At 36.8% G+C, this 27817-nt stretch overlaps 1 protein-coding gene across 4 annotated transcripts in view; it reads right to left on the reverse strand.

Moving 5' to 3' along the window:
* MLLT10 (MLLT10 histone lysine methyltransferase DOT1L cofactor) overlaps positions 1-27817 on the reverse strand; it is a 123817-nt gene that overhangs the window by 53524 nt on the left and 42476 nt on the right. For 3 of the 4 annotated variants that reach the window (XM_059476145.1, XM_059476121.1, XM_059476137.1), the window contains 5 exons: positions 24909-25002; positions 22869-22964; positions 10637-10732; positions 4787-5042; positions 2179-2748 (listed from right to left, as the gene is read on the reverse strand). In XM_059476145.1, coding sequence (XP_059332128.1) covers positions 2179-2748; positions 4787-5042; positions 10637-10732; positions 22869-22964; positions 24909-25002 — 1112 coding nt within the window. The remainder of the gene's footprint in view (positions 1-2178; positions 2749-4786; positions 5043-10636; positions 10733-22868; positions 22965-24908; positions 25003-27817) is intronic. The other variant, XM_059476129.1, reaches the window with a different exon arrangement.

Below are 27817 nucleotides of genomic sequence, written 5' to 3' on the forward strand. Positions count from 1 at the left end.
AAGGAAGAGGCAATAAAAAGTTTTTGACTTGAGTACTCTGTGTTTTCACTCACTACATTTAGATGCATAAAATCTTATCTGGGAGCTTGGATCAAATAAATGAGATTCGCTTGTCGGATCTTGTTACTCAGCAAAGTAGTGGGGACATTGAAAAGAGAAACATTAGAATATTACTCCTGAGAAAATACATGTTTCTGATAATACTGGTAATACTCAAATGTCCTTTTTCACTGCAACATAAAAAATCGTGGTAAATTGGGTTATTTTGGGTCACTAAACCAAAAAATGCTTATGATGAAGCAAGGAGAACAGCACTACAAGTGTAAGAAAAACAGGAGATGAGGGAGAAGAGTACATTACAAAAATAAGCTGTGATTCAAGCAGAAGTTTCTGGACAAATTTAGAGCTCGTGCTCAAAGATATCCCATTTGTTTTTGTATCTCTGGGTTTTCCTGGTTTTGTTAGGGTGATTTTGTTTATGAATTTTGTTTGTTCATTTATTCATATCCATGTTCCTTAGCATCCTCAGAAAATATCACTGTTTTAGAGGTCTAATGCTGGCCACCAAGAATCTAAGTATACTTAACAGATGTAAAACCATAGGCTGAATATCACGATAAGAGTAATAAACCAGACACACTATTTCCATCCATGTATTTATTTACCAAGAGTTTAACATTATCACTGGCATCTTCTATCTATAAGAGTGAGAGGTAATGAAGAGGCCAAAGGAAGCAAGAATGGACCAGGGAAAGGCCTGTTCAAGGAGCTGATGAGAGCAGAATGTTCTACAATAAATATAAGAGGGAAACTATAAATAAGTGGGTCACCCACTTCAAACCAAGACCTTGTACTTCTATCTCCTACCCCAACTACAGCAATATGTAATCCCCCTCCAAGAGATCATAAAGGAATAAGAAAGTTCATACTATAATAATCAGAACACTGATATGAATCTGTTAGATGCTCACTGTTCTTAACAGGTAAGAGGTAAACACGCTCTTAAAACTGTATTTTAAACAGAAAGAAAGTAGTAAACTATGAGGTTTTGTCAAATGCCATTTTTCTCCACTGATTTTAATATAGGAAAAGTATTTTTTAATATAGCTGCTGCTGTTATTGCCTTTACTACACATAATAAAAATGATCATTTGTATCAAACTGCTTTAAAACAATGTGGCTTTGACATCAAGTTTTTAAGTACCTGCCTTGTTCTGAAAGAAATACAGGGTTTTTTTCCTTGAACTACGAGTATTTTAAAAATATCTCTTGCTTATAGAGTGAAAAGTATATAATACAAATAGCATAAAACTCTCCCCAGAAGTCAGTATTCAAGCTCCCTTTCTCTCTACCCCCAAATCAGAAAAATGAAGAAAAAGAAAATTTAAGAAAAAAAAAATTTTTAAAAAAAGGACAAAAGTTTGAAGTTTCAGAAGTGAGGTAATTTGTTATTTTTTACTTCACAAAAGCTTTGAAAGAAACTTCAGAGCAACAAAGACTTTGGTAGATAAGAGTATCCTGCCAGGCCATTCCACACACAGGTTTACTGGAAACAGAAAGCCTCTCACAGCCCCAGATGTGCATAACATTTAGAACAGAGGAAGAACAAACCAGCCAATTTCAATTGCTAAATAGCACACAAGAATATGAAAATGTCATCCAGCTGCACAGGAGTCCAGACTCAGAATATAATTTTACATGTTTAAACTGGTCATTCTCCAGGTAGATATTTTGATTTTCAGTTAAGCTGAATTCAGAAAATGGAACTGAGGGACACATTCAGCAAAGCTGACATACCTGAGTACCAATTTTGTTTTCTCTGTGTAACTGAACACACAGACAATCAAGTCAATACTATCACTCTTTTTTTTTTTAGCTAAACCTGTCACACATAATTTTCAAATAACCTATTTACATGCAACTTTTCCCCCTACAGCTTCAAAACCTGCATTTATATAGCCTCTAGGTCAATACACAGGTCCACCTACTACAGCCACCTACAGCACAGTGGCACCTATACATGGAACAAAACTTACTTTTCCAACAGTCCTTTTTCCCCCAGTGTGATTTTCATGATACTTTATATGATACTATGTTCCTGAAAAGCATACTCAGAATTATAGCTAAAATAATAAAAACATATTTTGAGGTAAAAAAACAAATTCAATAGATGCCTACCTGAACCCACTGGAGATGAACCAACACTAAGACTCTGTAAACTTCCATTCCTGAGCAAAGTTGGAGATTTTTGAAGACCAGAGCTTGTCACACTTCCTGCAGCAGATGCCACAGATGAAGTTGGGGAAGCAGAAGAAACTGAAAGATGGGAAAGACTTTCTTGACTTTTATTTCCTTTAGGTCTACCAGGCCCATGTTTACTTTGCTTATTTCCTTTCCGTTTCTTCTCTGTTACAGTTTCTTCTTCTAGTCCAGAAGTTTGAGCTCGTTTGTATGCTGTAGGAGTAAGGCTTGAGTTACTTATGTCTCCAGGTGAGCCGTCAAAGTTTTTAGACTGGGGAACAGCTGCTGACGATGTAGGGAGACCAATTAAGGAAGTGAAACAATTGACTCCACCCTCTTGGCTCCCAGCCTCTCCTTTATGTACATCTTTGGTTGACGAAGCCTGTTGAGAATGTGTGAAACTGTCACTTCGCAGATCTGTGTCTGTAAAACTCAAAAAGTCTTGGGGAGACTGAACTGAACTTCCAGAAGATGACTTTATGCTCCCAGGAGTGCCCAAAAAGCTTCCTAAAAAGAGAAAGAAGTACAATTATGTCTTTCCCTGTAGCTGATGAAAACCGATGGGAAGTATTATGGTCTTAGAATAAAAAATTTTAATGTGAAAGACTATGAAAAGCTTTACCAAGAGCTAAAGAATTCTTTAAATAACTCATTGGATTGGTTCTCCTGCTGATCTTCACTTTGCTGGATATGAGTCTCAGATTCCTGTCTGAGATTCAAATTTGCATCTGGGGCACAAACAGGTGAAAATGAGTAAAAGAAGAATAACAATCTTGTTGCTTAGGCACCTTTAACATCCATCACGTTTGGAAGCCATAACAAACACTTGGTGCAAATTGGAGCAGTTTTTTTGAACATACAACTATATAAAATGAAAGCTGATAGAAATGTGCTATGATCACATATACACTATGCCCACAATCTTCCTTACCAATTCTGCCTAAAATCAAGAGTCTGGCAGAGGTCAAGGAAACAACAACAACTGGGCTTAATTCTCCCCAGCCGAGGAGGAGCTCATAGAAGACACTTTTCAAAAGTGTAAGAGAGAAAGTGAAAAACAGTGTATGAAATTGGCATTTTAAGACTTCTTTAGCACTGTCACAGAACTATAAAGATCTTTTGTGCAACAGAATTACATTCCTTCTTCAGTACTTGGAATGCAGTTATTTCATCACTGTATTACTGTATTCAAGGCAGAAAATGAAGCACTCTTGGGAAATACAAACATCTACATGCACTAAAATTCACTGATTTTATACAGGTGGGTGTCTGTGGGTACTGTTTCACAGAATTCAGACTGAAGACAAACATCAAGAAAATATTCCTAACTATGACATTAGGTATAAAAAACCCATGTCCTTTAAAAGCTAGTGTTTTATCATTAGTACTCCACTCAACATTGTTACAAATTCCACTTATAATAAAATTTATTTAAAATAAAATTACATATAAAGTTAACTAAAAGACTTTAAATATAATTGTTTTGTATTTTAAATAAGTTATATCAACTTCCCTTAATGCAGCCCAGAAGAAACTGCATGCACATAATTAAGATCTATTTTGCAATCTGCAGTAGGACTTTTTCTTTAAATGAGGAATTACAGAAGGCAATTTTCAAAGTTTTGAGAATTTAAAAAAAAAAAACCTTCCTCTTCTTTCAAGTAAAAAAAACCTGAAATACTGAAAGAGCTCTAGACAAATTTACAAGTGTTCACTGCATAAATAAATTCAGAAGGAAAATCACCACCACAAAGCATAAACAACAGTCAACTACTAGACACCACAGTGAAAGTTACTAAAAATTACTTTATAGAAGACCTAGTGTGTTGTTTCCAAATAACATGTTTTATTAATTAAGGAATTTGAAAATAAACTTTTAATTTTTTTGATAATTTTTCAACTCTGATAAAGATGCCATAATAAAATTTGCTTTTAAGAAGTGTTCATAGTGCATGTACTACGTTTTAGCAAGCTCAAAAAGTAACAGATTTTGTACTACCTAAGGCAAATAAACCTTGCATACTTTTAACATACTTGACTTCTGTTCATATATTTCAATGACAAAACAATTAAGTAGAAAGGTCTTGCACTCTGAAGGAAATTGTATATTTTCAATATCTGCATCTTGAAAAATTACTGAAGGGCCAATGCATCCTATGCATTAGGTAGTCCAGTTCTGTTCTTTAGCCAGTGCACTGACTAAAAAACATCAGTATTACTCTCTCAAAGAGCTAAGACCTCTGGACTCAAATTCATAATAACGTTTACCCCAGACTAACTTTCTGGCACATAAAGACACTTCTGTTTAAGCTAAAGAGAAAACCTCAACAGTCTGAACAAAAGCATCAGTTCTGCCTTTTTAAAATGTACAACTTTCTTTTTCATGCTATAGCAACAAACATGTTTACCCTGAAAATGTTAGGTTTAAAGTGAAATAACTTTCTCAATATTGAGGATGAAAGATTAACTACTTTTCAAGTTCTGCATACAAAAAATTTCTAATTCATGTCAAAGCAGAAGTTGTGTTACACTTAACAATCAGTACCTTGCTGAAAAGGGCTAGCTGCAGTCACAGCTGTTCCTGGATTTCTTCCAGCACCAGGCTTTCTTCCCCTCTGACCTGAGCTGTGACCTGCAGATTTCTTCCCTTTGCTCTCTGACCCTCTAGCCTCTGAAGAATCTTTTCCACTTGAAACATGTGTAGGAACTTCCTGGAAATTTGCATTTGTAAATCGAGCTGAGGTATCTTCCAACCGCTTCAAGGAGCCTGACATGGAGTTGTTGCTAGTGCTTGTGTATGTCTGGCATTTTAAAAGAGAGAAGAAATTAAAGAAACAAGTCACACAAAAAACTCTCACAACTGTTTAAAGGACCTCATTCTTTCAAACAAACACAGAACTGTTCAAATACTAATGTAACTAGAAACAGCAGAAATTACAGCAGCTGAACTCTGAAGATTCTCAGCAAACAACTCAAGTACATAAAACATCATTTTGTGTAAAAAAATGCATAATGGCTTTGGTTGAAATTTTTACTTCACTGAGGTAAATGGAAAAATCTCCTGGGTATGATCTTTATAGTCTATTTAAATAGGATATTTTTATTTTATGCTTAAAATTAAAAATTAGAAAATAAACTTTTAATGCTTTTCTGAACATACAACTTTATGCCTTTTTTCTTAAACTGGAATTGTTGCATCAGCGGTGAAACTGTTCAAGGTGTCAAAACCAAGAACTTGGAATTTTATGACTTTATAGCCTCCACACCAAACCAAAATCAGCTCCCTGGCATGTGAACCATCCCCCATCCATCCAATTCCTTTAGGATCACCAAGTAAGGAAGACACATGAGACAGGTGACCAAGACACACTTACTTCAAACCCACTCTCTGACAGGCACAAAAACACCCCTGAGCTCCCAATGCAAATTTCTTCCTCAACCCCTATCCACCCCCAAGATTTCCAGCCCTTTTCCTACATTCATACACTCTCCATAGGGCTTTCAAAAATTTCGTCTTTAGGTCCATTATTTGTCTGTTAAATTTTACCAGAATTGTTCCTACTGGTGAACAATAATCAAAAGAGGTTTCACAGAAAGTAATTAGGTGGGAAGGGAAACTGTATGCACAATATTAGGAAGCCATACAAGGGAATATTATTGTTCTCGTGATTGAAAAAAATGTGGAGTTGTGGTAACAGAATTTGAATAATGTAAGAAAGAAAATGAAAGCAAAATCAGGAAAAAGAAAAAAAATCTACTCTTATTTATACTCAAGACACCTAGTAAAACAGCTTTTTTAAACAATGTATAGATCAAACCAAGAAATTACTCATCTGTTCAAAAAGAGCTTGTCTGGTTTTCAGTTCTTTACAGAATAGAATTTAAAATAGTACCCACAGTTATCTCCATTAAAGACTATACAAACACATGCCTCTTAAAACTGAGCATACACACACATTTTCCCTGCCCCAAGTGGGATGCTTGCTGAATTTAGGCCTACAACAGAATGTTTCTTCATCTTTACAGAAAGCTTTGTATAGCAGCTGTACAAAGTTTTCCATATTTTATTAAAATAGCTAAGCCATTTACATAAACCTTACTTTTCAGTTGCAAATTACAGAAGACAACTAAATATACAAGCTTTGAGGAAAGCAAATACTTCAATCTATTTGCATACCAGGCCAGAAAATGACAAGTAGGCATTAATTTACAAACACTGTGCTGTGATTTGGTTTGACTGCAAGTCTGAAGCCCACTCCTGGCAGATTTTGAAGAATATGCATGCACAACACAGTTCTGCTTTGGAAAATTTTGCTCCCACAGCTATTTGTGTTTCAGAAGGTGCTGTAAGGTGTACTGAAATCTACATGCTTACTCAGAGAATCATAACACAAACATGATGAAATATACCCTAAGCACAGAGAGCTACTGTCATTTTTACATTCTCCATCCATCACTGTGCACCCTGAAGAGCAACACCATCCATCTGCAGCAAGTCTTAAAACTTCTGGGGATTTATGGTAAACATGCAGTAATCAGTCTTGGTACACACAGTACGTGCCAAGGTTTGAGTGGCCTTTAGCCCTGTGCAGATCAGTACAGGGCTGTACCCTGTACAGAGAGGGGAAGGACCACAGCAGGTAATTCTCCACAAAAATGCCAGATGGTAAGAGCAGGGTCTGAGCAAAAACCAACCAACCCAAAAAACCCCCCAAAACCAACTGAGTTTGCATGGCCAGGTTTTGGTAGATGTGGGGGGCTATGGGGAGGGGGGCTTGTCTGAGAAGCTGCTCCTTGTCCAGGAGAGCCAATTCCAGCTGGCTTCAGGACTGACCCAAAGCTGGCCAGGGCTGAGCCCATCAGAAATAGTGGCAACACCTCTGTGACAAAATACTGAAGAAGGAAAACCCAAAAAGGGTTATTGGGCAGATGTAACTGCAGCCAGAGAAGGAACAAGAACATGTGAGAGAATCAACTCTGCAGACACCAAGGTCAGTGAAAAAAGAGAAGGAGGAGGTGCTCCAGGCACCAGAGCTGAGACTCCCCTGCATCCCATGAAGACCATGGTGAGGCAGCTGTGCCCCTGTAGCCATGGGGATGCAGAGATCAACCTGCAGCCCTGGAAGAAACCACACCAGAACAAGTGGATGCCTGAGAGGAGGCTGTGACCCCATGGAACAGGCTCCTGGCAGGACCTGGAGACCCATGGAGAAAGGAGCCCATGATGGAGCAGGTTTCCTCACTGTGGGGGATCCACACTGGAGGCAGGCTGTGCTTGAGCACTGCACCCTGTGGAGAAGTGATCCGTGCTGCAGCAGCCAATGGAGAAATGCAGCCCATGGGATGGACTCAGGATGGAGGAGTTTGTGAAGGACTGTCTCCCATGGGAGGGATGCTGGAGCTGGGGGAGGACTCTTCTCCTTAAGCAGCTGCAGGAGCAACCAGTGACAAACTGACCACAACCCTCAGTCCCCATCTCCCCACACTGCTGGAGGGAGCCAAAGCTCAAAACATGAGATAGAAATTTTTTACCAGGAGTAAATATGGGGCTGATGGCTCCTCCCAACTAAGAAGGCAGGCAGAAGAAGAGGTAGTAAAGAATTCAAATTCCTAAGTCATTGTAGTTCTTCTTCACACATTCTATATCTACATCCCAAAAGTGAAAAAATGTAGTGCTAATATATTAATCAAAGAGTAGTCAGGCATTTCTTATTTCAAACTTTTTCAAACTTAACTGATTCAGACTGAACAACATTTGCTATGACATTACAGGGATGCACAAAAGTGCCTCTCAAAATAGCAGAGGCTGGAATCTCAGTAAAATTTCTTGGAATTAAAGTCTGCAGAACCAACAGGCAATTCAACCTCACTAACAGAAGGTAAATTCAGTTTATCGTGCAGTCTTTCATGATTTTATTTAAAGAAACCACTCATCCAGATAAAAACATGCTTTAAGACATCACCTGCATAAATGGTCATTACCACTGGATTAAATGGTTTAACATCTTTAAAAAGGAAAAACAAATTTCATTTCAAATTTCAGTTTCCTCCACAGGAACTTTATGGTAGCAGAAGTGATTATATACCACAATAAAGTCATGCATTCAATACAAAGGAAGACTGCTGTGAAATAGAGATCAGGTTCAAAACAATTCTAGCAATTCCAGTTAAAAGGACACATAAAAGGAATACATTAATGCAATATTCTGAACCAAATATTCATCTTAGAAAAAAATAAAGCTTGTTTCATTACTAAAATTTCAATGTTTTGAGGAACAAGTTTATAATCTAGAAAAGCAAATTTCTGTAAATGGTGTTAAAAGGACTTAGGAAAAAAATTAACTGAAGGAAGTAGCCATGGTAAAAATAAAAAAAAAACACTTCTATATATCCAGTAGATACTTTTTAAAAATACATGATTGCACTTAGGAACCTCTGAACAGCAATTTTCCAATAAAAACACCAATAAAAAGCTTAACATCAATTTTCCTGATGATTTGAACCACTATAAAAAAGTCAATAAATGATGCAAACAGGTTAGGTAAAGAAAATCCACATGCAAAAGATTAAATTAAAAACCGAAAAGGGCATGACTATATTCAAATTCCAGAATTAATATTCTGTTTTCATTTAATGAAGTTATGATTAAAGTTCTAGAATTAGAGATTTTCTGTTCACTTTAGTGTTTGCCCTAGCTCATCCCTGTGACTATCCATAGCAGTAAACCTTGTAATTAGGGAAAAGATAGGGAGGACAAAGCAATTAGAAATAAGCTTAGCAGAAAAGCAGAATCCAACTGTGTCTCTGGCATTAAAAGCAAATTCCCATAGGCAGGATGCAAAAGATAATCAATATTTCCATATATTTTTTTAACTTTTACAGAAATATACAATAATATCACTTCTTGTAAAAACTTATGATTATTAGATAATCAGAGTACAAGAGGGATATAATTCAAGAAATGTAAGATCATACACAGTATAAAAACTAAACAAAGGTAGTAAAATTTAAAGAAGTTTCCATACAAGTTCCCACAAAGCCTCTCTTACAGGTTATGAATTTTAGAAGTTGTCTCAGACTCAAAAGGAATATGTTTAGGGCAAATTAATAAATGAAATAACCAATCATGTGGACCAGTCAATACTACAACCTAATTTCAACAGAAACTGTCACACTCGCTGATTGCAATCTCTAATGTCACTTAAACCAGCAAAGTGGTAAATTGATTCTACCTTTTCGTCTATTTTTTTTTAACAGAGAGTTATTGAGTTTCAGAAAACCACTGACTACTAAGTCTCACTGGACACAAGAGCATCAAAGAGAATACAGCAGAACAAGAAACAAGACTCTCAACAGAAGTGTGAGCTCCTAATAATGGGATGTTAGCAGTTACAAATTCTCAAGTTAATAATCTTACTATGGAGAATAAAGAAATATGCAAAGCATACTAAAAATCTAACTTTCTTGGAGATTATTCTTGAAATTGATACCACTAGTTGAGAGAATACTTCCAGAGACCAGAGAAAGTATTGGTATTTCAATTGTTCAGAGAACTTGGTATTTCAATTGTTTCAGCCTGTCCTGATGAGGTCTTGGTGTACCATATGCAAACACACATTTGTTGAATGCAACACCTCAGCAACCAAAGCACACACAGTTAACACAAGCCTCAGCACCTTACAGGATGATCTGTGCATATTAAGCACAATTCAACTCAAACCATGATTCCCTGACTCTAATGTCAAACATCTCCACATGAATGGGACACGTTCTTTCCAAGTCTGAAATCAGAAACCCCACTTCTCAACAGTACTGCCCACTCTGTAACACCAACATTAGTGTCATTTTACTGGTGGGTAGCAGAAGTGATTCTTGCTTGTACAAGAGTACAATGAGAACTGTTATTATTTGACCCTGTATGTTCCTGCTGGAATTAGGTATTTTCTAACACATCAACAGAAAGGGAAGGTCAGAGAAGATAACAGAACAACCTGCTAATAAGGGAAATTATAAGTGTATGAAGTGTGAGCTGTAATTTCATAACTACCAGTTTTAAATGCTTACAGGTTCAGTGTCAGCTCAGCTAACACAAGTGAATTTTGAAGGAAAGACTTTCTAAAACTTCTCAAGTTGTTAAATATACCTTAGTTAAGGAAAATTTACTGGAGTATCACTGGCACCTGAATCAAAATTTAAGTACAAAACTCTAAGCCTTTCTCCATATGAAAACCTTCAAGTATTTTAGGATTTTACATTACAGGAAAAAATACTAAGAGTGCTTCATAATTCTAGAATTTATACCATTATAAAGCTCCTGTATATATAGTAGAATGATTACATCATGAAATTTTGACATAAGTAACTGAAGTGGAAGAGAAAAAACACATTGACTTACTTTTTCTGTAGTTACAGTAAGAGATGGAACCAAAGATGGGGAGGACTCCGACTGCTTCTTATATTTTTGCTTGTGTTTATCTTTCTCTTTATATTTCTGTAAGTTGTAAATACAATAGAAACTCAGTTCAGCTTCACCATTAACATAACCCAATCTACATTGCATCAAGTGTTATCAAAACTGAAGAGATATGGCAATAATGTCCTGTGCTATTTGGAAAACACATTAATGTTCTGAATGTTTTATAATGTAAGTTTATAAAGTAAATCAAGTATTTATATTTGTTTTCAAAGTGCATCAACTGAAATTGTTCAATAAAAACCAGCATTTATGAATGCACTGTTGTTAGTATTACCCATCTTTACAATAATCACTTAATCAACTAAAGAAACTGAACTAAAAACAGAGATATGGCTTCTGTTTCAAAGATCTTCGTTCATTTTTCTTCAAAGATGTCTATCTATCTGCATCTCTGCACCTGCACAGTATTTTTTGTTGGGATACTAATGCAAATTAATGCAAGGTTTTAGCTTTGGCTCCCCTACTGACATGTCCATGCATAAGAATGGGAAATCTGATTTAGATTTCATTTCCAAAAAAGGGACATACATTTTACAGACTAAATAAGTATTTTCCATGGTAAACTGAATAAAATATCAAAGCTATACAAATCAAATGTGCTTCCTAAAAGAGCTGAGAAAGTAATCAGTTTTTTAATTTTTTTCTTAAACATGAATGAAGCATTGGCAGTGTGAATAAAATTGTGCCAACTGAGAGAAAATAACTTCTTATCCCAGAGCCTTTATACTATAACAGAAGTCTTTCATACTGGCAGAAATCAATTTTTGGAGGATTAGAGAATCAGACATAAATCGTATTTGTTTGAATAGTTTAGACAAATACTTTACAAAAACAGTGAGTCTGACAAAACTAACAATTAAACTCAGAACACAGAAGTTCAGTATTTTTTCCAGTCTAATCATAAACAAGTCATTTTTTCTTAGCAATGTAATATGGTTTCCTTAGACAGTCAGTGTCAGAAGATGTAAAGAAACTGCAGCTGGGAAAGAAACTTACTTAAAGCTAGTGGCACTCAAGTATTTAATTTCTTTAATTATATATTTGTGGAATTTTTGTGAACACAAAACTCTGCAGAACAGCAAAATGCACAGCTATTTGTTCAGACTGCTTCTACAGAGAGCTAGTAAAAAAACATGCAACCATATGGATTGACACAAGGGGTTCAAAAATCCCACTGAGCAGCTTGATAAGATGTCTAAGTCTAAATAGCCATATGAAAACTCAGTAACTGTTCTGAATCTTAAAAACTACCCATGCTGATCTTTCTCTATCAAAATGATAGTCCAAACTTTCAAAAGAACATCATTTGTTCAACAGCAACTGCCCAACCACTCTCACCAAGCACCAGGACAATATGTGCATGCTCTATTCAGGTATGACCAAGTGTCACCTTTCTATTTCTGTCACAATGGAAGAAATATCAGAAATTTATTTCATGGAATCAGCCTGAGAGAGTAAAAGAATGAATTTTTAAGTTCTCAAGTAAAGTAAAATTGGTTAACTGACAACCTAGATGCAAAGCTGAAAGCAAAACACTTTTATCTCTACCTTTATGAACTGTAAATACCAGGTGATTGACTCAGAGATCACCTTGTCTCTAACCAGCCCAAATCCTTTTAACTAAGCTAATTTTGCCAGGAATTAAACAGTTTAACCAAGAAAGTTAATAAATCAAATAAAAAAAACTATCAGCACCAAAATATTATGTAGAACTATACTTGCTAGATACAATACATAAAGTCCTTTTAATCCTTGTACATTTCTTAAAACCCAAAGACAAGTACACTTTAAAAAGCTGATGGGGATTTCTAGGCCTGGGGTTTTTACACACTCTAGTGAACTTGGGGTTTTTTTATCCCCACTGCCATATGGATAGAACTATGGAGGTTTTCCCTTCATAATATAGTGAGCAGGTGTCACAATTACAATGGCATACACCACAAGGTAGCTTTTAAATTTTTTAAACCTAATATAGGCTTGTTGAAGGAGCTTTAGATCAGGGAGGCTGTTTGTTTTCTTTTGTGTTTTTCTCAAGGAGAGACTGTTTGTTTGTCCCTTTTTGCACCTGGAAAACATTTTAGAAAGGGAAAAAAGCCTACTATGGAGAGGAAAGATTCAAATGCACTGCATAGTCTTTTCAATAATATCTTTAATGTAACAATCCCCATTACACACACTAACAGAAATGCAAGCAGAAATCAAGGAAAAACAGAAGCATCTACACCAAGACTGCCAGGTTACCCATTGTTTCTGTTGATATGAAAGACTTTCACCAGTGCTAAACTACCAAACTTACTACATCATCAGTCGATGTGTTTAGGAAAACTTGAGTAACAATTTCATTGAACCCCAGAGAAGCTTCAAGAAGGAAGCTATGGAATGGCTAACCAATGCCTGAGTTTCTTTGGCTTTTATCATTCTACTGGGATCCTAAAGAATGTTTTTATTTATAATTTTGGAGCTAAGGGGCAATGACTTTAATACACTTTAGGATGAAACTTCACAACAATAACAGTAAACAATAAGAAAACTTGTAAATTAACATCTTTTCTGTTGACTTTTCTAGTGTTCTTTTACTTCCCATGTTAATTTCATCTAAAAGGCAAAGAACAATAAAACTCTCACCAAAGGAACACTTAGGAGGACTTCAAATTACATTTTGTAACACACTGAAATCAACAGCAGTCCCTACAGGTAAGGAGGTGTCAGGAAGGACAAGGGACACAAGAACAGCAGGAAGGAAGAGGACATAAACAGCTCAGTGTCTGGAAAGAATATAATTGATTTCTGTAAAGTGAAACATCAGCAATCACATCAAATTCCTCCCCCAGATCCAAACCACCAAGACAAAGTTTGCCAGGACAGCTTACCAAGGTTACAGCTTTCCACTGAAAGCCACTGCAGGGGTAACCCATTCAAAGGCCTTCTGCATCCAAATACCTCAATCACAAGACATCTGCTGTCCTTAACTCTACATTTCCTCCTTCTTTTAGGTTATACCTCCTCTCACAATTTTTTCCTTTTTTTCTTTTATTATCTTTTTTTCTTCCCAAGCAAAGTTGAGAAGCATTACTTCTGAATGTGAATTGACTTCAAATGCATACAACATCAAAGAACTGGAGAACAGTGCAGGAAAATCTCTGAAAGAAATGCTCAGCTTTTACACTGATAAGAATAAAAATTTCAACAAGCTGCTGAGACTGCTGAAGAGACGTAGCTCCTACAAAATGACTTCTTGCACTTGCACTCTCTTCTACCACAAAGATGCATAAAAAGTATAAGAAGACTTCTGAAATATCCACTTTGGAATTCAGAAAAGGATTAACAGAGGGACATGAATTCCCACAATATTTAACAAATATGACAGCTTTCAATCAAGTCTGTCTCAAAGGCCACACAAACTAGCCATCTTCCCTACTGCCACAAAACCAACAAACTGTTAGCTCCCAACAGAGAACTCTGCATGCTTCACTTTTTTAAGATCTCTATTCAGTCACAGCTCTAAAAAAAAAAACCAAAAAAGGGTAGCAACAGTTCACCAAGATAAACATTCATCCATAAAACCACATGAGAGTTCTCCATTCTAAGGAAGGTAATGATATCAAATATCTAATCTTTTACAAGCTTTACTGTAAGGAAAATAAAGGACAGAAATTACTCTTAACAAGGACTGAAAATAATATTACCAGTGAGTGAAAGCTGAGGGAGCATTAAAGGCAGGCAGAACACACATATCCCATTTATATACTTAGGAATGAGTTCAGATGTTCCAAACTCCTGTGCAAAGCTGATAAATGCAATCTGTACAATCTGTAAAACCAAGATTTAGCAGAAGACACAATTCCAAGGAAGAACATATCAAAAAATAAAGGGCCAACAACAAAACTGACAAAGGAAACTTTAATCTTGGTTCACAAGACCAGATTCAGGCAGCTCCTGAAATCTTTCCTACTGTAAGAAAAATAAGGCATGATTGCCATGCAGCCCTTGGGGAAGCACCTGTAACAATGCTGGTCCTGAACAACTCGAAGAGCCTGGATTTATGGTGCAGCTAAACACCAATACAAAGTGCCTCAAGTTCATGCATCATGATTAATCAGAAAGCTTTATTTCTCACCAGGGATCTCATTTTTGGCTTTTGTTTCTTACCTAAAAAATTATGTAATACCATCTTAACTCCAACAGCTACATGTTTCTAGATAACACAACAAATATGGTGCAAAATTTCTGGAATTCTACAGCACATGCTGTGCATTGCTTTCTTGTAGAGCAGGGGGTAGGGGAATGAAGAAGGGGATGGAAATGCATTCTGATTGTTTCTGTTTCTCCCACAAAGATGCAATCTACAAAATTTTTTATTATTACATAATATGACTTCACAAATACACTTTGGTTCCAATTCTTCATTTTTTTAGCTCATTTACTTGTTTTATCACTCTAAATATCAACACTTGCTCATTCCTTTTCTTTAACTTACTTTCAGAGAAACATTTGTCAGACCAGTGAAAAAGACCAGCATCTCATCAAAATATCAAATTAAGGATGCATGTGTAATTACATTTTAGCTGGGATCTGTTAACAGCAAAAGAGATATGATAAAATTTATCTTTTCAAACTTTGGACTTCAGGGTTCGGAAAAAATGAATAACACAAGTGAACAATAAATAGTTCACTTCTAATGAACTAGAATTTCTTCTAATACAGAAGAAATGAATGAGTTCAGCTTTTCCTTTAAATAGCATTAATAATTCATAACATTTCCACATGGAAGTATCATTTAACTTGTTAAAGGTATTTACACCTATTTGCAATTCATTTTTGTCTCAGGAACGCACAGCCCTCTTGAAAGGGGATTCTACAGGAGTTTATTTGATTAAAATACATTCCAAAGTTCAGCATTTAACAGTTCACTGTTACAAAAGAAGAAAAAGGTTTTCTGACCCCACTCTCACCTTTCTCAGAGTGCTCAGTGTCAGACCTCCTGAACAGCAGCAACAAAAAACCAAGTGGAGAGTTTTCTGTTGTTTTAGTGAGCTACATGACTTTTGTGAAGAACATGAAAGATGGACAGTAACAGGCATAGACAGATGCAGAACAGAGAAGCAAGAGCTCATGAGTTCAGAGAACAGGAGACTAACTTCTCTTTTGGAAGAATTAAAACACATGCACACTATCAGCAACCACCAGTGCTTACTCCTTCAAGACCAAACTGCTTGGATTGACCTTGAATTACAGCATTTTTATGCCTTCTCTATTACAGAAATCCTTATCCTCCACTACCTTCGGCTGTTCCAATATTTTAAACCTCAACAACATTTTAAAATCTACTTTTCTGATTGATAATTAAGCAAAATCACCTGACTGCCTAAATCCCTCATTTTTCAGCGGCTGTTTGACGTCCTCAAATAATGTTAATGTATCAGAATGCTCTATTAGCACAGAGTACTCATATCAGTTATAGATTTTCTGCACTTTGTGTCACCAAACACTGTAAATAATCCTGAGCTGTCACATCACAACTAGCATCCTCAATGGAAAGCTGTGCATAGTTCTTGCTCATCCCAAATAAGAGGCCAGATCTACGTGGCCTCTTATGTAGGATCAGTAGCTATTAGCAATGTAACCATAATAATAATTGCAGAATGAAAGATGGCCACAATCCCCAAGTTTCAAACTCAAATCCTAACATATCTTATTTTTATAAGAACAGCCCCTTCTCAGGCATCCATCTAGCTAGCATTTCAAACAGTAGAACACACAGCAGAAAAATTCAGTGAAGTAACAGTGCTGCTGCAGTCACAGTAACAAAAGGATACAGGCAAGAGATAATTTAGAGGGAGAGGCAGGACACTACTGCCAGCATTATTCATATACATATAGTTCTAAGCATAACACTTGTTTTTAAGAACCGCTCTTGATTCAATTACTTAAATACTCAAAAGCCTCACTTAAATGAGTAATGGTCATAATTTTAACCATCAATAGTAAAAAGACTCAAGAATCAATGATAAAAATGCCATCCAAAGCTTCTATGAGGTGCAAGACTACCAACACATATCCAGAATAAGCTAGTCCTTTGATACTTAACACTAAAATACACTGCTTCTGTTATTTGTAGTTTAATATTAATTGTTAGTAATGGATATGTAGTGCCAAACACTTGAGTAGCACTGTCTAACTTCAAAAATGGTGCAAGATTAACTAAAACAATGCAACTATGTATTGTCAGTGCTCACCTTCATTCATTCCTATAAAAATTACAAGTTTGAATTACATATTACATACTGTGAAATGCTCCACTGTCTGCAAGGTAACCTAAAGATACCTGTCACACACATACCATGAAATAGGCAAGCAGAATGGCACACAGAAGGAATCCATTCAATTTTCCTGTCTCAGTCAGCTTAACATCATAGATCACCTTTAACTGCATATGGTCTACCAGAACCCAAGACACAGTATGGGTGAAATATACAACTTCATAAAAAAGTATCAACATCACCTTCTAGAAACTTCAAAGCACTAGTAATCTTGTGTTAATCCAGAATCCAAAGCCAAGAAAAAGAAATTTCAAAGCACCTTCTACTTCTGCATCTCTCACAGTGATAGCTATAGAATTGAATCATGCTGGTTGTGAATGGTACAGAGTTAATTTACTTCACCTAGTTGGTGTGAGGCTGTGTTTTGGATTTGTGCTGAAAACGGTGTTGATAACACAGGAATGTTCTCACTTTTGCTGAGCAGCCCTTATACAGGGCCAAGACCTTTTCTGCTTCTCACCCCACCAGCATGTGCACGGAGGTGCACCAGAACCTGGGAAGGGACACAGCCAGGACAGTTGACCCTAAATGACCAAAGATATCCCACACCACAGGACAACACACTCAGTATATAAGAGTCAGGGAAGAAGAAGAAAGGTGAGATGTTCAGAGTGACAGCATTTCTCTTCCCAAGTAACAGCTACAACTAATGGAGCCCTGCATTCCTGGGGATGCCTGAACACCTGCCCATGGGAAGTGGTGAATGAATTCCTTGTTCTGCTTTGCTTGCATGCACATTTCTGCTTTACCTATTAAACTGTCTTTATGTCAACCCACAAGTTTTTTCACTTTTACCCTACTGATTCTCTCCCCCATCCCATAAGGGAGGAGAATGAGCAAGTGGCTGTGTGAGGGTGAGCGGCTGGCTGGGGGTTTTATTTTCTTTCACAGTAAAAGAAAAAGACTAAAATGTGTACTTTGAGATGGAAAAAGACAGTTGTAACCTAAGCAGCCTTACAAAATTCTACATCATGCAGACTAATTTTTAGGTTTACCTGAGGTGGTATGCTTGTCATTTTGATCTTATAATAATTAACTAATCCCAGCTGACAAGCTTAATGCTACTGAGGTGTTTGCTGTGCTAATGCATACGAAAAGCATTACTCTTTTGTCAGTAATATATATAATGTGTTACTGTAAGGTTAAAAAAATATGAGGGAGTCAAATCAGTAATTCCATTATAATCTTGAGAATTGAGACAAGAAGTTCCTACTTTCTCTCTTACTAAAATAAAAGAAAATATAAATTAAAAAGAGCTTATATTCTTAAGTATTTTTTCTTGACCGCAACAAGAGATCATTGTGCTGGTGCCAGCTCCAGTAAATGTCATGCAGTTGATTATCAGGATGACAGTTGTATACACAGAACACTGCACAAGTTGACAGAGAATTTTAGTGAGCAACAAGTCAAACTAGACTGTCACTTTTCCTCTTAATCCTGCAGATAAAAATATCTATTACTAAATACACTCAGATAGAGTAGCTTTCTAATGAAATTTTGTTTACACAGCCACATGCTGTCAGTATTCCCAAACAGTTAGACTTCCAACAGAATTTGACATGAAGAGATGTATTAAAAAAGAAAAGACTACACTCCTATGAAAGTCAATACAGAACAGGTGTCCAGAAAGAGAAATTCTCTTCACTGGCAACAACAGTAAAGAAGGAAGGATGAAAATATCTCTCTTTTCAAACCCATGGAACCCAAAAATTCAGTTTTAGGAAACAGAAACTGGGTTCTGCATCTTAGATAGATATTACTGTGTCTATACACTGAAATACACGTGGTTTATATTTATTGGTCAGCTTTTAGAGGTGTTTCATAGCTTTTAGAGGTGTTTCATGCTTCTTTCCCTCTGACTGAACAGAATTTAGAGTAAGTTAACATGGACACATATCACCATTTGCATCTATACCACACAGTTCTCATTCAAATAATATTTAGCTAGTACTACTTCAATTACTAAAATTGAAATAATTTCGAAGTGGTTGCAAACCACTGTCCTTCTAGTTATCTTTAGCATTCTTACAATTTTGCTTCGGACATCAAGAGCAGCTGAAAGGATTAAACAGTCAAATATATTAAACGGATTAACAAAACTTACAAATGTAATAAAAATGCAATGGGATACTACATTACTGAGATGAGTTTGGAGCTTTTTCCCCCTAAAAAGTTACATAAAACCCCCAATGTTCAAGTAGCATCATTTAGTTTATGAAATGAGGCAATTCAGAGGAATGACACAATTAGAATCATCTTTAAAACACTCTATACAGCACTATAAAGTGACTCCTTGAGACAAAATATTTTTTGTTCTTGTTGTTTTTCAAGAGAAAAAAGAAACTACTGTTTATGCACTGAATGGTAGCCCAAAAACCTTAAATCTGATCCTATTTTTACCACAGAATCTTCTGTGACGCATGGCAGGTCCATTTTGCCGTTGGCAGTTTATTTACAGAGAACAGGACAGGGTTGCTAGGAGAGCGTTTTGAGCTATTTATTTTTTAGCACTGTTCACAATTCCGCTGCATCTGAGGCTTGTCCCTTACAACCTTCCTAAAACCCCCTGATTTTATAAATTCCCACACATTTTACCTTTTCCCAGTCAGTTGTGCAGACAGTGAGGAAATGCCCCGGGAACACTTGATCTGAGCGTTTACAACGCGCCTTGTAACAGTTCACACAGCTCATTAAACTCATTAAAAAGCATGCAGCACCTTTCTCCCAAATGAAATTCACTGCCCTGACACATGAGCACAGGCTCCTGCACAGCACACTGGTGATGTCTGGGCAGCTCCAAATCCAGTTCCAAACCAGCACACAGCCTATGGGAACTCTCAATGCAGAGACATGGTTTAAACCTCCCCTTCCCATGGGCCTGACAACCAAGCAGAACACAGCGAGTGTGACTCACTGCCACAACCTCTTCTGAGATGTTCCAGTTCCTACCCACAGAATCAGAAAAGCTGTAATGTTTCTTTAAGAACAAAAAGATGCCCACGATGCATTAGTAGCTCAGTGTTTATCCTGGCTCCTGCATTTTAGGTTCTCCTCTGATGCTCTCCAACTTCTATGATAGTGACAAGAGGCCCTTTGTTACTATTTTATGCTTTTTGCCTCTTCAATCACTTCTCAGACATCTGCAGTCTTCAGTCACAAGGCCATTTTTGTTTAATTTACATTATATGAGCCACTACAGCAGAGTTTTAAATTCTCTCTTCCTGCTCAGCTCAGACCAAAGCACTTCTAGTAGAAAAGGCACCTGTGTAATTCAGCTGCTATACAGTAGTTAATTACTACATAATATAGCCACATTTTTCAGAAGTCATAAACATATAAAGCTAGTAATGTTGCCTAATTTTCGTGTTAGTGGCAACAAAAGACTTTTTTTATACAAAGGTCAATTCCAGATATGTTTAGTTCCTTCTTTAGTCCTTCCAAATATAAGACTGCCAATAACATTAGAGAAAGGCATTCTTCCATAGCCTCATGGTGGCCTAAGTTTTCCCGAGAAAGCCTGAGTAAGTACCTGGGCCCTGAAGAAAAGGGATATTGTAATGGAATGTCAAGTGACATACTACCAATTCTCTTTAGAAGGGACACAGCCTCATCACTAAATCATTTCAAAGTAGCATCTTTGCCACAGAAACTAACAATGCTTAGGCAGTAGTAATCAGAATGTAATGAAGCTATTTATTCTGTAGCTTCAACATCATCATGAAAATTAAATCATACCTAAGGTTTGGTTTAAATTGTTCAAGGTTTTTTTTTTATTATTATACCCTTACATATTAGTTACAAATTTTGTTGGCAGCATGCCCAGAAGAGACTAAATACACTATGGAAGGGAAACACAGGCTTTCAGCTGAACCTGTTTGTAAAAATGACAGTTACCTATATTAACATTTTCAGACCGACTGTTTCTTACTGCAGTGTAATATTTCACATGCACAAATGGACAGCTTTTGAGGTTTTAGCAAGAAAAGTGGTTCCAAACCACAACTTGTACAGCTACTGCTTGGCAAAACAGAAAGCTTTAATGATGCCTACAGATCAGATTATCCAAATTTCCAAAGAATGAAGATGAAAGATACAGCAGAAACTACAGTGGTCTTGAGGGGGATTTGGGCACCCCACCCACACAAGCACTACTGTATCAGTGAAGAAAGATATAAATATTTACTATAATATGACAAAAATCTAGATTCTCATGTGATTTACAAAAGAGAAAATAAGGAAAGCCACCCTAAAAAACTGCCCTACTCCTCCAAGATATTCAATACAGTTTATCAAATACACAGCATAAGATGAAAACATAGCTGACACCATTGACTGAACACGCTCAGTTTGAAAGTCCCTCCAAGTCTACCCTGTAGATTACACAGGTATGAGCTGGGAAGCACAGTATCTTTAGTCAAATTCATTTAAGAAAAACAGAAAGTAAAACCCAAAATGAAACAAAAAACCACAAATCCATCAACTTGCAAGTTTTGTCAATGTGAGTAAAAATCCATGCATGCACTTTGATAACTAAGAAGAAAACATGACAAATATTAGTAAGGGTTTACCATGCAGCTAATTCTGTAGTGTGTAATTCAAAATTGGTTTTTCTACCAACATGTTACTAAGAAAAAAGAAGTCTGTCAAAACCCCATACTTTTATTATTTTAGCCCTAAATTTAGATTTAGAGGTTCAACCAGATAAAGACACAACCAGATATCTGCATTACCAGATAAAGACAGAATGATTCACGTACACCATTAAACAAGTCTAAAGATTAGATTTTTTCTAAGATTATCCAAGAACAACTGGCAATCAATATCCATCCAAAATGGAAGGGATCTTAAAAATCCAAATCAAATATTAAGGAGACTAAGAGTCTAAAGACTGACATTTGCTATTCAATTTCCTGCTTCTATAAATATAGCTCCTTTGTATAATACACATTTGATCAAAAGATTCTTTGATTCTAATTTCTATGTAATGATTTTTAATAATGGAAAACTAAGTTTATCCACATCCCCACAAAATCCTATTAAGCTATTTGTACAGGCACGTGTGCTAGTGGGCAGTTCTGTATGTATTCTTAGAGGCCTAAAAAAAGTGCCAAAGCAGATCTGCATTATTGTGTCTGTTATCACCCTCAGTTGAATTTAGATGACAAATTTCCTACAGACAACTGTTAATGCAGCACTAATAAAAACCTAAAAATAGTAATCATCATAGATTTCAAATTATTTTTTAATAATATGCAAAGCCAGATCATTAAAAGAGTATGGCAACATTAGAAATCAGCAGTTATGTTCTCTGTACCCTCACAGCAAGATTTCCCAGGTGAGTAAGAAGGTATTTTGCCAGCACAGTGGGCTTGACCGCTGGTACCAGTAAAATGTGTCAAGAAGAGATGTCAGTTCTTTGATGAGAGGAAGATGTAACAGGTTAAAACATAAGGAATTAGATGCACGTGTTTATCCACACAGTTGCTAAAATCTGTACTGCTGGTTTTCTTCTTTGTGTAGTCACAAAGGGTATACAAGACAAGCTCTAACAGAAAATTAAAGCAAAGTAAGCTGCATGGAACAGCCTTCCCAATGGATATGTTTCAGTAACACAAAACTGAATGCAAACAGAAATAGAGAAGTGCATGTACGAATGCACCTGAAGAGGTTTCCTAATTGGATGCCAGTACCTATGGTTTATCATGTGTTATTTATAATTCAGTGCTTCAGAACAAGATTTTCTTCACTCTTTTCAGCCAAAATTAAATTTACCAGAAAGGGCTACTTTTAAGCAGATGTGCCACATAATTAGCAACGACAAATCCACTTACTTTTTTCTCCTTCTCATGATGTTTATCCTGAGAGTGAGAGGAAGAATCACTTAAACTTTGATCATATGACCTATTAGATCCCCGTTTGCTCTTTTTCTAAAAAGAGAAAATATATTTATGGACAGAGAAAAGGAACCATTTGAATAAATAAAAAGTATAAAGCATTTCCACTGACAAGACGCTTTACTGCTTGAGGAAACAAACTTAATTGCTTCAGTTACTGGAAAGCTGACTAATTACTGACACTAAAATTCACAAGACTACTGAATATATACCAGGAAAAAAGCCTGTCCCTGTATCAACTTTTACACCTCCCACAAATTTGCAAGATATCCTTTCCACAGAGAAATGAAATATGCCACTTTTTAAAGGTTAAAAGATGCTAGACACATTTTCAAGTTTTCATAACATAAAACAAAAAAGATGCTGCTCAAATGAGTATCACATGAAACCACAGTGATGCCCTGACACATGCTTGAAGTGCATTGTAAGGTGACTTCATGATTTATTTATTATTCAAGCGATCTGTCTGGTATATTTTCATTAAAATAGATTAAAAACCAGGATAAAGAATGCTACAGTCATGTCTGTGATTATAAGTGGCAGATGTAATTGCCTGTATTTCTGTAATGTCTGAGAACCCATTTCAGGAATGCAAATACTTTATGCTAGGCCAGTGTTCTAAATGTTGGTTTTCTTGTAACTGAGGAAGCATTTAAAGACACTTCAGGCCACTCTTTTGTCAACCAGTTTTCAGCAGAATACCCACCATCTTCAGCAGTAAATACTAAGCATCTGTATTTACCAGGCATTAACAGTCATAACAAACGTAAAGAAAAATTGAAACACTTAAAACAATCTTGTCAGTTTTTAGTGTTCTTACCACTGCAGCTTTGTAATGGAAAGCTAACTAATTGTATGTCAAATATAGAGTTATGTCTTTTATGATAAAACTTGGGTTTTAAATAAACATACCTGTTCTCAATCACAGCAGCACTGCTACATTCAAATCAAAGGCATAACAGTGTAAAGGTTTGCCTTTGCCATTAAATAAGAGATCGTTTTCACCTTTTTTGTAAATACTTAGCTCAAAATAGTAAAAAAAAAAAATCTTAGCTTAGTAAGGGCCTAGAAAGCCCTGACTTGTCTTCCTTATGAAGCAAATTCATCAGTATTCACAAAGGCACAAAACTAACCTCACCAAGCTAATCTTCTAGAAACTAAACTGTTGATTGGTCCTGTGTTTTTACCGCGCTGCAACCTGAAAGTCACACCAAGTACTCAACTTGTTTAGCAATGAAAAATAATCTGCACGTTAAACTATACTTACAAGCATATTTGAACATAAGTCTGCACGTTTTAGTATTAATAAATAACATTTTTTAAACATCAATAAGCCCCTCAAGTCCACACACTCGCACATGTACATAGAAACAGATATTTGGAATTGTCAAACTATTAAAAAGTGAAAGGAAAGACTCCAGAGGTCTGATCCAAAACCTTCTGCATTAACTGAGAAATTTCAATGTTTTTCTTTTCTTGTTTGTTTTTTAAAAATCAAACCTCAGGTCACTTCCTTAAGGTTGTGTTTCAGAGAACCTACAAGAAGGGAATACTCACTGGCTACACAGTGAGAGACAGAACAAAAGAGGTTGGGCAGAAGAGTAATAGAAGCAGAAAAATATGGAGTGCTTCTTTATTCTCTAGAAGTAGTATTTTCTAGTTTATTCCAAAACAGACTGAATTCCTAGAAGGCACCTAAACAAATAGCAAAAGAAAACATTCCAGGAACTCAATGAAAAAAACCCACTAAAGGTGCATGCTATTTCTGGCAGAGGGGGAAAACCCACACATCTATAAAGTAACCACTTATAAAAACATTTCCAGCTAGCACTTCTGTAACTGTGATTAAAACATTGTTTTAATTAAATACAACCTACTTTTTCAAACTACATGAAAATATTATTTCTAATGCTAACAGCAACTCAGAATAAAAAATAAGTCAGTAACATTTATTTATAGAATTTAATAAATACATACCAGTTTATTAAAATGGTATTTACAGTAGCCGCAGTATTGGACGTTATCTGCACCATTGCCTTCCTCTTCACAAAGAAGTCCTGCAAACTGTGCACTAAAAATAAACCAGACAACATTCAAGGAAAGCCATTTTACACCAGTTTGTACCACAATATCACAGCTGATAACATATGGTTCTTTATATCTGCAATTAGTAAGAGATTTCCACACAAATAACTTCCAGTGGCATGTGAACACACAACCAACCTTTGTAGCCCAGGGAAAAACATATATAATTCATATTTTGGCTGTTGCCTTTTGTCAGAATCTTTAAGCCACTCACACAAGCTTACAGCTTGCACATCTACATTTACTATGCAGCTACTTGCACAAATAAATAAACAAAGCAATCTACAATGACTCTTAGCTCAAATTCAAGCAAAAAAAAAAAAATCTAAGGAAAGAACAGCTTTTAACAAAACCATACTGTAGTTCCAAAGAAGAGTTTTTTCAGAACTTGCATACATGTTCTGTACATGCGTCTCTGATTCACAATGAAAATTACTGGGTTTTTTTAATCTAACTTGAACTACATAGTAAATCAAACTGTATTTACTAGTTTAAAATACTGTGGCAGGCTAATCTCTTTTTAAAAAAGATCAACATTACAAGTTGCATTGACTAGACTAATTATTACCTTACTCTAGTATAAACTTTACAAAACAATTTTGCTTTTCACCATTTGTAATGTTGATATATTTTCCTTATCAAAACCAACTTATATATTGACAACCCAAATATTGTTACATTTTCCATAATTTTCATTCCCACATGTCAGAGTTTAGGATTTTTCCTTTTGTTTCTTTCCCTTAGGGAATCTTCTCCCCTATGTTGCTAGGAGACAACAACGACTGGGTACTTAAGAGAGAAAAAAGAAGTTGCCAAACTCGGGGGAGGAGGGCACCTGGCTACGCTTCTCTTACCTGAGGGTTTCTCTGGGAGGGGCAGAGAGAGCAGAGAATGGGGCTGGGGAAAAGGGGGCTGGGGCAGCTGCCAGCTCTAGAGAGCTCTCGGCACATGGAGGGCAGAGGCTGCAGTCGCAGTGGGGAGAATTGGTCACCACTGCGGGGTTCAGCCTCCCGCTGCCTTTCTTCTGCTGCACTGGGCCCTTGCTGGCACCATACCTCACCAAACAGGGAACCCCCCTTCCCATCTGGTAATGCTGAGGGGAAACCACGCCACTGTCCCCCATCCCTGCCCCAAGGGAACCGCTCCCTGCCCTGTTCGGGAGGCCGATGCCACTGCCCTGCCGCCCGCCCACCTTCTCCGCCGCTACTCGGTCTTTGCTACACTGCGGCCCCACAGCCCCTGCCTGCCCAGACATCCCCGCGGTTTTCTGACACATATTGAGAGGAATAGCAGATTTGTCTTTACAAACAAGCTGTGGGTCTGCTGGTAGATAAAACTAGCACTGGGAGATAAAAGAAACAATGGGAAGGATTCCACTGATTGATGAATGAAAGAAACAATGGAGAAGAAAAACCTCTAAATTCCATAAGAATTAAAAGAACATTAGAGGGGAATCTCTTGGTATCAGGCACTCGGGGAAGTCTCTCTCAAGTACCTCAGCCAATGGGGAAAGAGAGAAGGAAAATGCGGCCCTGAAATTAGGATAAACTGCGTCCTCCAAAAATTTGAAAGATCCCAGGGCAATGCTCCATGGCCTCTCCCTTTATTCGAATAAAGTAAAAGGACTCTTCTGGCTCCTTTTGGACATAAACCTCTGGTGTTTGTGGATTAATTTTCCTAATAATCTCATCTACCACTGCACGAATGTGCCCGTCCCTGCCGTTCCAGCTCGCTGCTCCCGAGGGTCCCGCTGGAGCACCAGGACCGACTGTCCCAAGGGGTTTGTAAAGCAAAGCCTCTCTTGCATCCCCTCCCCTCTGGTCCAAGCCGCCATTACCGCGCCACGCTCCCCGAGCTGAGCACGGCGCCCCGGGCAGGAGCCAGCAGCGCCCCTGCCGGCCGGGCCCGGAGCTGCACCCACGGGGAAATGGCCTTGAGTGAGGCGAGACTGAGCGCCTGCCGGGGCGCTGTTTGTGCTTTTGTTTGTTGTTGCCGCCACTGTTTTTGTTTGTTTGTTATACACATACAGACTACTAATGAACTGTTTTTCCTTTTCTCATATCCTTGCCTGAAAGACCCTTAATTCCAAAATTATAATAATTCGGAGGGAGGGGGTCAATACTCTCCATTCTAAGGGAGGCTCCTGCCTTCCTTGGCAGACACTTGTCTTTCAAACCAAGACACCATAATAACGCAATGTTACAGTCAAAATATACACGGGAGTATTTAAATTAAAGAAGATTATATAATGTGGTTAATTTTTACAGATTTTTAAAAAGACGTTCTTGGAAAACCCAGAAATACTAAATATATGCACATCTACAGCTGATACCAACTAGAAAAAAATAATTAAGAGGATGTCTTTAAGCAAAGATGTATTGTTTCTAAGCTTCTCTTACAAAAAAAAAACATGCACTGAAGCTCATTTTTCATTAGACAGTCATTCTGATAATCTCAATTTAAAACACCTTGTCCTGGATTTCTGGTAGTCTTCATGTTTTCCTTCCATTTTTTTAATATTACAGAAACCTCTAATTATCTCCAGCCATATTACTACTCTCCAGCTAGATATCATTTTGTAGTATAGACCATGTTTTTGAACCAAAACATTCTAAAAAGTGGCAAGATAGCTGTTTTAATATTCAACTTAAAGTCTTATGCTCTTCACAGCATTCAAGGTTTTGGAATAAAGTAAGAAGATGAAAAGGACTCTTGTATGTACACAAGTGTTTGAAAGGTAAGAGACCTTTTCATACAAGTGTTGGATATACACATTTTTTCACATCTGTAAGTAATCCCTT

The sequence above is a fragment of the Ammospiza nelsoni genome, chromosome 1 (assembly GCF_027579445.1).
Source record: "Ammospiza nelsoni isolate bAmmNel1 chromosome 1, bAmmNel1.pri, whole genome shotgun sequence".
NCBI lineage: Eukaryota > Metazoa > Chordata > Aves > Passeriformes > Passerellidae > Ammospiza > Ammospiza nelsoni.